This window comes from Oratosquilla oratoria, chromosome 12 (genome assembly GCF_046742065.1).
Source record: "Oratosquilla oratoria isolate Oo_2021 chromosome 12, ASM4674206v1, whole genome shotgun sequence".
NCBI lineage: Eukaryota > Metazoa > Arthropoda > Malacostraca > Stomatopoda > Squillidae > Oratosquilla > Oratosquilla oratoria.
The window spans coordinates 56,831,544-56,843,780 of NC_134788.1; the positions used below are offsets into that span (position 1 = coordinate 56,831,544).

Consider the following 12,237-nt stretch of genomic DNA (forward strand, 5'->3'; position numbering starts at 1 on the left):
GATTCAGATATTGGGGATCTTAATTTCTTTTATGATTTGGACAGGTCAGACACAAGCGAGGCATTAGAGGGACCTCTGTCATCACTAGTGGAAGAGATGCATGAAGAAGTCCAAGCACTCCTCTGCAAGAATGCAGAGATTTTTTCCTCATGCCCCATCGTTACTCAAGCAATATCACGTGATGTCATCTCAGAAGATGGAGCCAAACCAGTGAGGCAAAATCCCTATAGATTGTCACCCCAGAAGAAGAAGATCATGGAGAAGGAAGTAAAGCAGCTTGTGGATCAAAGATTTGTGGAACCTAGTACTAGTCCTTGGGCTTCACCAGCTGTGTTGGTACCTAAACCCGGAGGTCAGTGGAGACTATGTGTTGGTTACAAGAAGGTGAACTCAGTCACACAAGTGGACCCTTACTCTCTCCCCAGAATAGACAACCTCATCAAGGAAGTTGCAGCAGCAAAGTTTCTGTCAAGATTAGACTTGATGAAGGGATATCATCAGATCCCTCTTACAAGCAGAGCTACTGAAATATCTGCTTTTGTTACCTCACACAGGCACTTTTAATACAAAGTGGCCCTATTTGATATGAAAAATAATGGAGCATCCTTTCAGTGCCTTGTAAATTGGCTGGTTGAGGGGTTGCCAGGTGTTAGAGCATACTTGGATGACATAGTTGTGTTCTGACACATGGAGTGATCACAAGCACAGGTTAAGGGGTTTACTTGACAGACTAAAACAAGCCTAGCTCACTGTGAACCTGAAGAGGAGTGCCTTTGGGAGGAGCACCATTGACTATCCAGATCAAGTCAGCCAGAATAGCATCAACTCAAGTATAGAGGTTAGTCCATGACATATAAATGGCCGTGTTGTGCAGCCATGGCATAAAATGAGATGTGAGAATTGGCATCTCTCTGACTCCCTCGCTTGTGCCCCGCATGTATCCCATATACATCAGGCTAAGGTAAATTGTATATTTTTATATCATGTGAATTAGTTTTACACCTCACCATTTCATTTTCCTTGTAAAGTGAAAAGAAAAAAATTAAAAGGCAAAATATTTATACTAGATACTGGACTGAGGAACTGTTCAGGTCACGGCCGAGATTTAATACATCAACTCAAATACAGAGGCTTTTACCCACATTTATCTTCAACTTCCTTCTTTCACATACCTTCCCAAACTCTGTCACTAATTTCCTTAATTCTTCCTCTGATCCTGCCACAAGTGTACTGTTGTCAGCAAACAACAGCTGGGTTATCTCCAACTTTTTGATAATAATAATAAAGATAATAATAATAATAATAATAATAATAATAATAATAATAATAATAATAATAATAATAATAATAATAATAATAATAATAATAATAGTGATAATAGTAATAATTATAATAATAATAATGATAATGATGATGATGATGATAATTATAATAATAACAATAATAATAATAATGATAATAATAGTAATAATAATAATGATAATAATAATGATAACAATAGTCATAATAGTAATAATAATAATGATGATAATGATGATAATGATGATGATGATGATAATAATAATAATAATAATAATAATAATAATAATAATAATAATAATAATAATAATAATAATAATAATAATGATATTTGTTGTTTCAAGTCTCATTGGCTTGAAACCTTGGACTGTCTGCATTATATTAGTATGGGACTGCTTCTATATCACCAGGTTGTGAGAGTATGTGGAGGGGAGCAATCACTTGTTATCTCTTCTTTCCTGAAAAGGTGGAGGAAATTCAGTTGAACATTATAGAGATCTTGGGCCCAGTGAAAACAATTGTCTACCCACTGGGGCTGGCTGCATCTATAAATGGAGATGAGGATATTGATAGATCTTGAAGAGCAACAGGGGATGTTTCTCTTTTACACCCATCTCATAAGACCACATTATGAAGGTACTTGTTGTTGATCATTTTGAGTCCTTTGCAATTGATTTTGTATTTCTGTGGATTTACCTACTTGTAGTATATAGGAAAGGAGTAATACAAATGCTCCTCAACTTACATTTTAGTTACGTTCCGAACGGCCGAACGTAACGTGAAAATGAACGTAAGTTGTTACTCTATGTTCCAGTAATGTATGACCGTTCATACTGTACTATACATCCATAAATTCTATTACCGTATCTTATAAAACACCCCTAAATAATTATAAACATAACATTGTAAAATAATAACATTAATTTCAAATAAATTAAATTCAAGCAACAAAGTGAGATGGGGAGGAGAAGAAGCAAGGCATGCTCAGGCTGTTGTTTGTACCATGTAAACAATGGACGCAGCGTCATGTGTAAGTATCGTTTGAATGTCTCGTGCTACGGAGAGCACGCTAAACTAAAAAATTCACTCATTTTTTTTTTTTTTTTTTTTTTTTTTTACAATTTTTTTTTACAGTCGGTTCAAGCGTATAATCGAAAAAACGTAAAATGAATGAACGTAAGTAGAGGAGCATCTGTACTCATGGAGTCTTAGTTCCTATCTGATTTATCATACCTAGCCTAGCTAAGTCATGCACTGTTGAGAAACATAGCTTTAATGAGAAAAATGCTTCAAAGAAAATCAGCAGGTCCTGCCTCTTAATATTCAATTACATCTCATTTAATCCATGTATAGTTTTAGCTTGTGCTATGTTATCTCCTATGCTATCCCAGACTTTATGCATCTGTATAGAAAATATGAAAGCATATTTATCACAAGCTTCAGACATGTGATCTCTTTCTGTATTCCTGACCGGTTTTGCAGAAGCTACAAGCGAAACCGGTCAGGAATACAGAAAGAGATCACATGTCTGAAGCTTGTGATAAATATGCTTTCATATTTTCTATACAGATGCATAAAGTCTGGGATAGCATAGGAGATAACATAGCACAAGCTAAAACTATACATGGATTAAATGAGATGTAATTGAATATTAAGAGGCAGGACCTGCTTGTGATTCCCTTTTATCCCAAATCAATAGATCTTCTTTGTTAAATTTGCTCATTCCCTTCAATAGTATTTGTGCACCATAATCTGGAAACATTGCTAATGTAGCAGTGCTGGCAATTATGTTTTGACTATACAAATTTTGGTCTGGTTTGAATTGAAAGATACAATAGTACTGTCTAAAGGTCCTTATGTTTGGCTTCCAAATCACAAGACACTTCAGAATTCAAATGAGGTCTTTTTCCTACACCACTTTGCTCTATTAGATCACTACTATCCATAGCCATCTCTGAACTCCTCATGATAGGTTTCTTAAGGCCCTAAAATAATCTCTTCCAAGGCTCGGGTTTGTCTGTCTAATCCAGCTACAGTGACCTTCACATTAATGAAATAAACTCTTAGAAGTTGTTCTGATTTGTGGGCATATAAAGTATCCTAATACTTGAGAATCTTCAGCCTCACTTTGTGATACATCTGCATGTCCTTATGAGATGTCATCATATGATGTCTCAGCTAAATTATTACCAATTTCAGTTGAGCCATTTGTTACAGAGCAAGATCTTGAGTTTACTTGGGAAACTCCTCTGATTTGAGATATCATGAAGTAAATCCCTGGTTACCATTGTACTTTTTGAGCAATGAGTCTCATTGATATTGGTGCAATAATAATAACACTTGCTTTAACTTTCACCAACTGGAAATCCACAGCCCCAGTAGTAAACATGAATCCTTGGACTCTCCAATAGATATCTCTTGAAAGAAATATTTTGACTACTGTCTGTATTATACTATTGTGGATCTCTGGGTCTATTTTGATGTTACTACTAGCAATAGAAGAAAGGGAACAGATACAAGTTGTCAGTTCTCTGTGTGTGAAAAAGTGGAGGAAAAGTGGCAGTTGACAGAGATTTTGGGCACAGTCTTGAGATCAGGTACCAGCCACTTGTGTCTGCAATTCTAAAGGTTATTTAATGATGAAGAGCAAGGAGTTGAATCTGATGTTCATCTCAAAGGAATATTAGCAGGCACCCATCATTGGTCCCTGCCTGGAATAATTAAAAGGTAATGATTTATGATGTTTTGTAAATGAATACTCTGATTTATGTAGTAAGGATAAACATATAATTATTCTATCTAGTGGGGATAAGTGTTAAGCCATCATATGTTTACATGACTTTTACTTGCACCATATATCTTGTCTTGAACTTAATTTGGGTTGTCACAGATATGCACTTTTAAGAGTTCAACAGAACCTATCAGAGGTCTTTAATTTGTACAAAAGGACTTACCTCGTCTTCAATATTGGTCAGAAGAACCACAAGTGAAGCATTCTTTTCATATACCATTCGCCAAAAGGAATGTAGGGTGTGGGGCAGTGGGTGTTCTGTGGCAATATATTTGTCCTGGTCAAAGAAAATAAAGAAATGTTACATTTGGATAATAAAAAGGAAAAGGACTACATATTTTAAACTACAGAATGTGCAACAATGCATATGATATACTTGGGGAAGAATCTATTAAAAGCAAAGATGTCTGAAACATCTTTTCTGTGAAGGAAAGTGACCAAACAAATCCTGGAGGGAGACTTTAATTGCAAGGAGGTAAATGAGAGGAAGAAGAGTAGGTGGTAATGAAAATTCCAAGAGTTTTGTTAAATATTGTTAAGTCACATTTATCAATAATTTCTTCAATACAAGTCAAATATTCTGGAGCCAAAAATGGAAAGTGAACTTCAACATCAAGAAATGTAGTATAATGGAGTTTGGAAAAAGTAAAAATAGAATATCAGGGCAATATAAAATTGGTACAATGGAAGTAAAAAAAGTTAGCTTGGAAAAGGACCTAGGAGTAATTATTAACAAAGATATGTCCCCAGACAGGCATATTAACAAAATAATCAGAGAAACATTTAACTTACTAAGATCAATAAAGGTGACCTTTGACTACTTGGATGAGGTAATGGTAAAGAAAATATTAGTCACACTGATAAGACCAAGATTGGAGTGTGCCGTTACGAGCAGTAACGGGGCCTTTTTATAATTCCGTGTATCTCCATGTTTACATATTTTTTGTCGTAAGGCTCATTTCCCCTCGGAAGGGGTTTTCAATTTTGTTTTTTGTAATGCTTTTATTTTAAGTGTATTTCAAGCAGAGACCTCCTCTGTTCGAAATCCCACCTTTGTAAGTTGTCTGCAAGCCGTGTCGCAAGATAACATCGCATTTTGTACAATGTTCACTTTAAGAATTAGAATTAAGAAGGTGTGTAAAGACCGGTTGCCGTTTTTGATGTCACGTCACGCATCTAGGCGCCAGTCTGGTTCGAAACTCGAAAGGTGTACACACCCCTCTTGTAGCCAACTCAGTAAGTCTGCAAGCCGTGTCGCAAGATAACATCGCATTTTGTACAATGTTCACTTTAAGAATTAGAATTAAGAAGGTGTGTAAAGACCGGTTGCCGTTTTTGATGTCACGTCACGCATCTAGGCGCCAGTCTGGTTCGAAACTCGAAAGGTGTACACACCCCTCTTGTAGCCAACTCAGTAAGTCGTAAAACCCTTTATATTTTAGGTTTAGAGTGTACTAGTGCATCCTTTGCAATCTTTTATATCATGTGTAGCTTTTAGCCTTTAGTAACTACAGTCCCATTTCCAGTTTTCATCATTTCACCGTAACTATCGAAATTCCTTTGGGTCCATCCTGCGTGATGGATCGGATCTGCAATAAAGTGGCATTGAACATCCCTGTGAATAAATAACCTTCCATCCCAAGTCTGTCTACGTCACGGATGCTAAGATGCTGATTGTCCATTTAATCTGCGCAGTCCCCAGTTCGCTGCACCACATGGAGTATGCTGTGACACTATGGACACCCAATACAAAAAAGAATATAAAGAAATTAGAGAGAATCCAAAGAGCAACAACAAAGATGGTGCCAACACTCTCTAATATGAAATACAAACAAAGATTGTCCAAACTAGAACTACCAACCCTGGAACAAAGAAGAGAAAGAGGAGATCTATTGGCCATTTACAGAACTATGAAAGGGATGGAAGTCCTCAACAGAGAAGATTGATTAAAGTGAGATAAAAGAAAAACAAGAGGACATGAAAAGAAACTCAAAAAGGATAGTTATAGAAGATATCTGAAAAAAAAGGTTTCCCACACAGAGTGGTTGATGTCTGGAACAAATTGGATAAGGCAACAGTGTGTGAAAAAATTATACAAGAATTTAAGAACAAACTAGATGCTGAAAGATACAAAGACGGGTCACTATGAGCATAGCTCCCTTCCTGTATAATACAACTAGGTAAAAAATACATCAGGTTGCCTGATTTACAATGATGCATCACAATATAAGCATTACAAAATATAAAGCTACTGCTGTTATACTTATTCTCTTTCACCCTGAATAAATATAACATCACAGAAAACAGGATCGAGCCTGTTCATAGAATGTGGGGGTCACTCAACTACAACTACAATATGAATATAATCAGGAAGCCAATGCTGGCATCCTCATATACCCCACTCATGGCTCATAATGCATACATATGCATCATTGTATTCAAGAACCTGCTGCTACAAAACCTGATATCACTCATTCATTGAAGTGTATGACCATGGAGCATAATTCCAATTGATACAAGAAAATATGGTACCAAAAAAGAAATCATACAAACAAGGCAGATAAAATCTGAAAAGACAAATTTCTCTGGTTTGTGTACATTTTTTGGAATGAAATGGAATTCATACATGCACATGGATGAACCACTGACTGGAACAGACATCTAGAACAAGCTCTGGAGTACTGTACAGTGCTTTTACAGCGCTTTTTCACTAAGTTGGAGGATATGAACGCCTAGTTTGGTATTTATATGGGAAAGGGAAAGTTTAATGGGTGCCTGAAATGAGTTGATAGAGTGAAATTAGTGAGAGAAAAAGAAAACACAAATGGAGGATGGTCATGGTAGACAGAAATATGGTGAAGCAACTAAAAGACTAGATATGAGCAGGGTTGAATTGCTATTAGGTGTCATTCCCAAGAAAAGGTGTAATATTGAGATGGCACACTGGAACCAAAGGTATAAAGAAGAAACTTATTTTGGATTTTCTGGCTTTGCAAGAGATGGTAGAAGACTAGGTAAAAGTATAGATTTAGAAAGGGAGATGAGGTATAAGAATATTTCATAGGATCAAGAGATTACAGAGTTAAAGAAAGATATTATAGATCTAAGAGCAGAATGCATGGCAATGTATAGAGAAATGGGTGAGTTAAAAACACAAAATGCACAAACCAATAGAGCTTAGTGATCTGAAAAAAGAACTAAACATAGTAAAAAATGAAAATGAAAGGATGAAAAATGAAGATACTAACAAAAATGAGGCTTGAGAAGAGATGTAAAAGAACAAATTAAAGCAGTGACTGAGAAAGTTGGAGATAGGATGAGGGAGACAGAGCTTCAAGAAATAAAAAAAAAACAATGGAAATTAGATTAGGAAAAAATGTATATATAGCATTTAAAAATGTACAAGTGGAAGAAAATGCAAAGGAAACAGTTATTAAAGTAATCAAAGAGAAAACAAAATTGGGTCAGGGACACAGTGGAATAAAAAAAGTTCATAGTGGTATATGGTATTAAAAAACACAATGTAGCTAGATACGAGAAAAAGATGAGAAAGAAAGAAAAAATTCTGAAAGAGGTACAAGATGAGGGGCAAGAAATTGAAAAGGAAATAGAAGTATAGGACACTCTAAAGAAAAAATTGACCTCTAAATATTAAATTAAGATCACAAATGATAGCAGAAGTATTAGCAAAAACAGCAAAGTTGGCAAAAAGTGAAAACTACAAAAATTTATGGATAAAAAGGATATGAGCAATGAAGAAAAAGAGAGAGAAAAGACACCAAAGAAATGAAGCTAATGAAAAAAAGGACTTGAGGATGAGAAAATGGTATACCAAAATTGTGCCTTCCTAGACTTGCAAAAAGCCTTTGACAAAGTATCACACAGAAAGTTAAAAACAAAACAAAAAACTGGAACACATGGAAGGAATACAAGGGAACCTACTAAAATGGATGGAGGACTTCCTGACTGGTAGAAAGATGAGAGTAGTGCTCAGAGAAAAATATTCAGATTGGAAAGAGGTGATCAGTGGAGTACCGCAAGGATCTGTATTGGCACCAATAATGTTTACTATTTATGTGAATGACATGGACGAGGATGTGAAATGTTACATGAGCTTCTTTGCGGACAACACCAAACTGTTAAGATAAGTAGAAACTGAGAAGGACTGTGAAGCACTGCAGGAAGACCTGAATAAGGTATGGAACTGGAGTCAGAAATGGGAAGTGGACTTTAATACTAAGAAGTGTAGCATAATGGAGTTTGGAAAAAGCAAAAACAGAATATCAGGAAAATATACAATTGGAACCAAAGAGGTAAAGAAGGCAGGATCTGAAAAAGATTTGGGGGTAATTATCACAAATGACTTACAACTTACTAAGATCAATAAAAGTGGTATTTGCATACTTGGACAAAGACATGATAAGAAAAATATTGGTTACATTGATAAGGCCTAGACTAGAGTATGCAACAATATTGTGGCCACCCAGTACCAAAAAGAATATAAAGAAAATAGAAAGAATCCAGAGAGCAGCAACAAAAATGGCACCTGCACTTGCAAACCTATCATATGAGGAGAGATTGGCTAAACTGGAGTTACCGACGCTGGAGCAAAGAAGAGAGAGAGGTGACCTACTGACCATCTACAGAATCATGAAAGGCACAGAGATACTCGATAGAGAGGACTTACTAAACTGGGACAAGAGAAACACAAGAGGACATGGAAAGAAAATAAAAAACATAACTACAGAAGAGAATTGAAGAAAAACAGTTTTCCACGTAGAGTAGCGGACACTTGGAACAAACTGGATAATGAAATAGTATGTGCAAAAACCATTCATGAGTTTAAAAGTAAACTAGACACTGTGAGATACAAAGGCGGGACACCACGAACATAGCTCCCCTTCCCTCAAAATACAACTAGGTAAATACAACTAAGTAAATACAGGAAAGAGAAAACAAGGAGGAAAAAAATAAAATAAAATAAAAGTAATGTATACCAACATAGATGGTCTGATTTGAGGATTAGATTAATTAAATGATTATCTGGCGGAGGAAAAAACAGATATAATGGGAATTGTGGAGACGAAATTAAAAGATCCACTACTACCAAATAGTGTTGGAAAAAGTTTATATAATTACTGGATAAAAGATAGAGATGAAAAACAGGGTGGAGTCATGTTTTTGACTAAGAGCTTAAATGTGATGAAGATCACAGGAGAAAATAATGTGGAATTGATCATGATAAAAGTTGAAAATGTGTGGTGATCTATGATGCCCTGAAAACATGTTCTTGGAAAGAGAGTGACCATTCCAAAATGTTGGCAGACACAAGGCATACATTATATAAAATGCTGAAAGGAGGAAATCTAGTAATTATGGGTGATTTTAACTCTAAAGAAATATGCTGGGAGGAGATGACAATGAAAGGTGGAGAGGACCTTTGGGGAAACATACAACTTGACCATTGAATACACAATGACTCAATTAGTGAAAGAGAATACCAGATATATAAATAACGATGAACCATTGAGACTAGATTTAATATTTACATCAAAGCCTGAAATTGTGGATAAAATGGAATACAAGACACCAATTGGGAAGAGTAACCACATGCTATTTGAGCTTAAACTAAAGGGGGAATATATATAGGGAGAAACAAGACACATAGAAAAGGAAGACTGATGTATAACAAAATGGATATTGGGAAATTTAGAAAATTCTTTCAAAAAGCGAGTAGGGAAAAAACTTTAATGAAGAAACACAGGTGGAAGAGAAATGGGTGATATTAAAAGAAATCTATAATGAAGGATTGGATAAACATGTACCAAAACGTGTACATTAAGTGCTGGAATAACAAAAAATGTAGTGGGGCAAAAGATAAAAGAGACAAAGCTTGGAAAAGATGGGAAAAAAAAAATGGAAAGTGGCAAATATATATCAACCTAAGAAATGAATATATAAAAATATGCAGGGAAGAAAAAATAAAATATGAAAAAGATGAAATAAAATAACAGACAAATGTAAAGACCAACCTATATTATTCTATAGATATGTAAATGGTAAACTAAAAAATAAACAGGAAATAGTAAAACTATGTCAAGGGAACATGAAATACACAGAGGATATACTCATAGAAATGGCTGAAATTATGAACAAACATTTCAAATCTGTATTCACAAAAGAAAACATACACATAGATATGAGCAGTACAATGGAAGGTGAGGATAATAATTTCCAAGGATTTAATGAGGGGGCGGCGGATACCAACCTCGCCCGACTGTCAAAACTGGAGGAAAAACTTGAACAAATGACTGAACATTGGGAGATTAGGTTCGGTAAAATGTCAAAAATTGCAGAGAGAGTTGAAAAATTGGAAGAACTAGAGAAGGCGAACAAAAACTTAACTGATGAAATAGAAGAACTAAAAAGACAGTTAAGAGAAGTAAAAAAGGAGAATGAAGAATTAAAGAGGAATAATAAAGAAAACAAAGAAGCCATAGCTAAAGAAGCTAAGGGTTGGAGGACAATCCAAGAAAACAGTAAAATTGCATTTACTGATATAATTAAACAGCAAATGAAAGAACAAACTGAAGACTCAGTTATCAAAGTGATGAGACAGAAGGAGAATATTGTAAGAGACTTAGCAGACAAAAAGAAATGTATAATTATATTAGGAATGGAAGAGAAACATAACCTAGATAGAACCTCAAGAATCAAAGAGGAAAATGAAAAATTAAGCAGTTTACTACAATTAGTTCAGGAAGATGAACCAGAAATAATGAAACAAATCAAAGAGAAGTTCAGACTCGGAAAGTATAGTACAGATAAGATCAGACCAATTAAGATTAAATTCAGGTCACAAACAACAGCAGAGAATATCTTATCCAAAACAGGGAAACTAGCAACAAGTGAACAATATAAAAAGGTATGGATAAAAAGGGAAATGAATAAAGAGGAAAGAGAGGAAGAAAAAAAAAAAAAAAGACTTGAAGCTAAGGAAAAAAACGAGAACAGAACAGTCAGAAAAAGAGAGATTCTATTGGAGAGTAGTGAATATGAAACTATGGAAATTCAACATACAAGAGAAAAACAAAAGGGAAACAGAGAACACAAAGGAAGTGGCAGAAAACTAAAGTGTCTTACACAAATATAGATGGATTAATTACAGGATTGAATGAGCTGAATGATTATTTGAAGGAAAAAGAACCGGACATAATGGGAATTGTAGAAACAAAATTAAAAGGTCCACTACCACCCAACAGTGTAGGACATGATGCATATAATTATTGGATTAGAAACAGAGAGACAAAGCAAGGGGGTGGAGTTATGTTCCTGACTAAGAAGGATATAAACGTGAGGTGTGTCACATATGGAAAGAATACAGTAGAGATGATTATGATAGAAGTGGAAGACAGAGATAAGAAGAGCAGAAAGTTTGTGATAAATTATTTGCCTCCGAAAACAGCCTCGTGGGAAGAGAGTGAACATAAAAGTATGTTAGAGGACACAAAGATAACATTAAATAAGATAATGGAAGATGGAGGAAGAATAGTTTTGATGGGCGACTTTAATTGCAAAGAAATCTGCTGGGAAGTGATGACAGTAAAGGGTGGAGACGGCTCATGGGGAAACGCTCTACTTGAGATAATTACTGACAATACAATGACACAGTGGATACAGGAGAACACTAGGTATAGAAATGAGGAAGAACAATCAAGACTGGACCTAATAATTACATCTGAACCTAGAATAGTGGACAAGATTGAATATAAAACACCAATAAGTAAAAGTGACCACATATTGATTGAACTGGAACTAAATGAAGAAAAATACACGAAAAGAAATGAACAAGATAGAAAAGGAAGAATGATGTATGAAAAAACAAACTTTGATAAAAAATAAGAGAATTCTTTCAAAAAGAAAACTGGGAAGAAATATACAAAGAAGAAACAACAGTGGAAGAGAAATGGAATATTTTGACAAAAATGTACAAAAAAGGAGTGGAAAAGTATGTCCCAAGACAAAAAACAAGAAAAAGAATATGTAAAATGCTGGTACAATAAAAGTTGTAGGGAGTTAAAAGACAAAAGAGACAAAGCTTGGACTAGATGGAAAAAAGACAGAAGGCCTGAGAAATGGAAAATATA

General features: G+C 35.0%; 1 protein-coding gene across 1 annotated transcript in view; it reads right to left on the reverse strand.

Annotated features, from left to right (window-relative positions):
* The window catches only part of LOC143030414 (receptor-type tyrosine-protein phosphatase alpha-like), a 292,993-nt gene that overhangs the window by 17,196 nt on the left and 263,560 nt on the right, over window positions 1–12,237 (reverse strand). Inside the window, exon 27 of the mRNA XM_076193561.1 lies at window positions 4,254–4,367. Within this exon, the coding sequence (XP_076049676.1) occupies window positions 4,254–4,367 (114 nt within the window). The remainder of the gene's footprint in view (window positions 1–4,253; window positions 4,368–12,237) is intronic.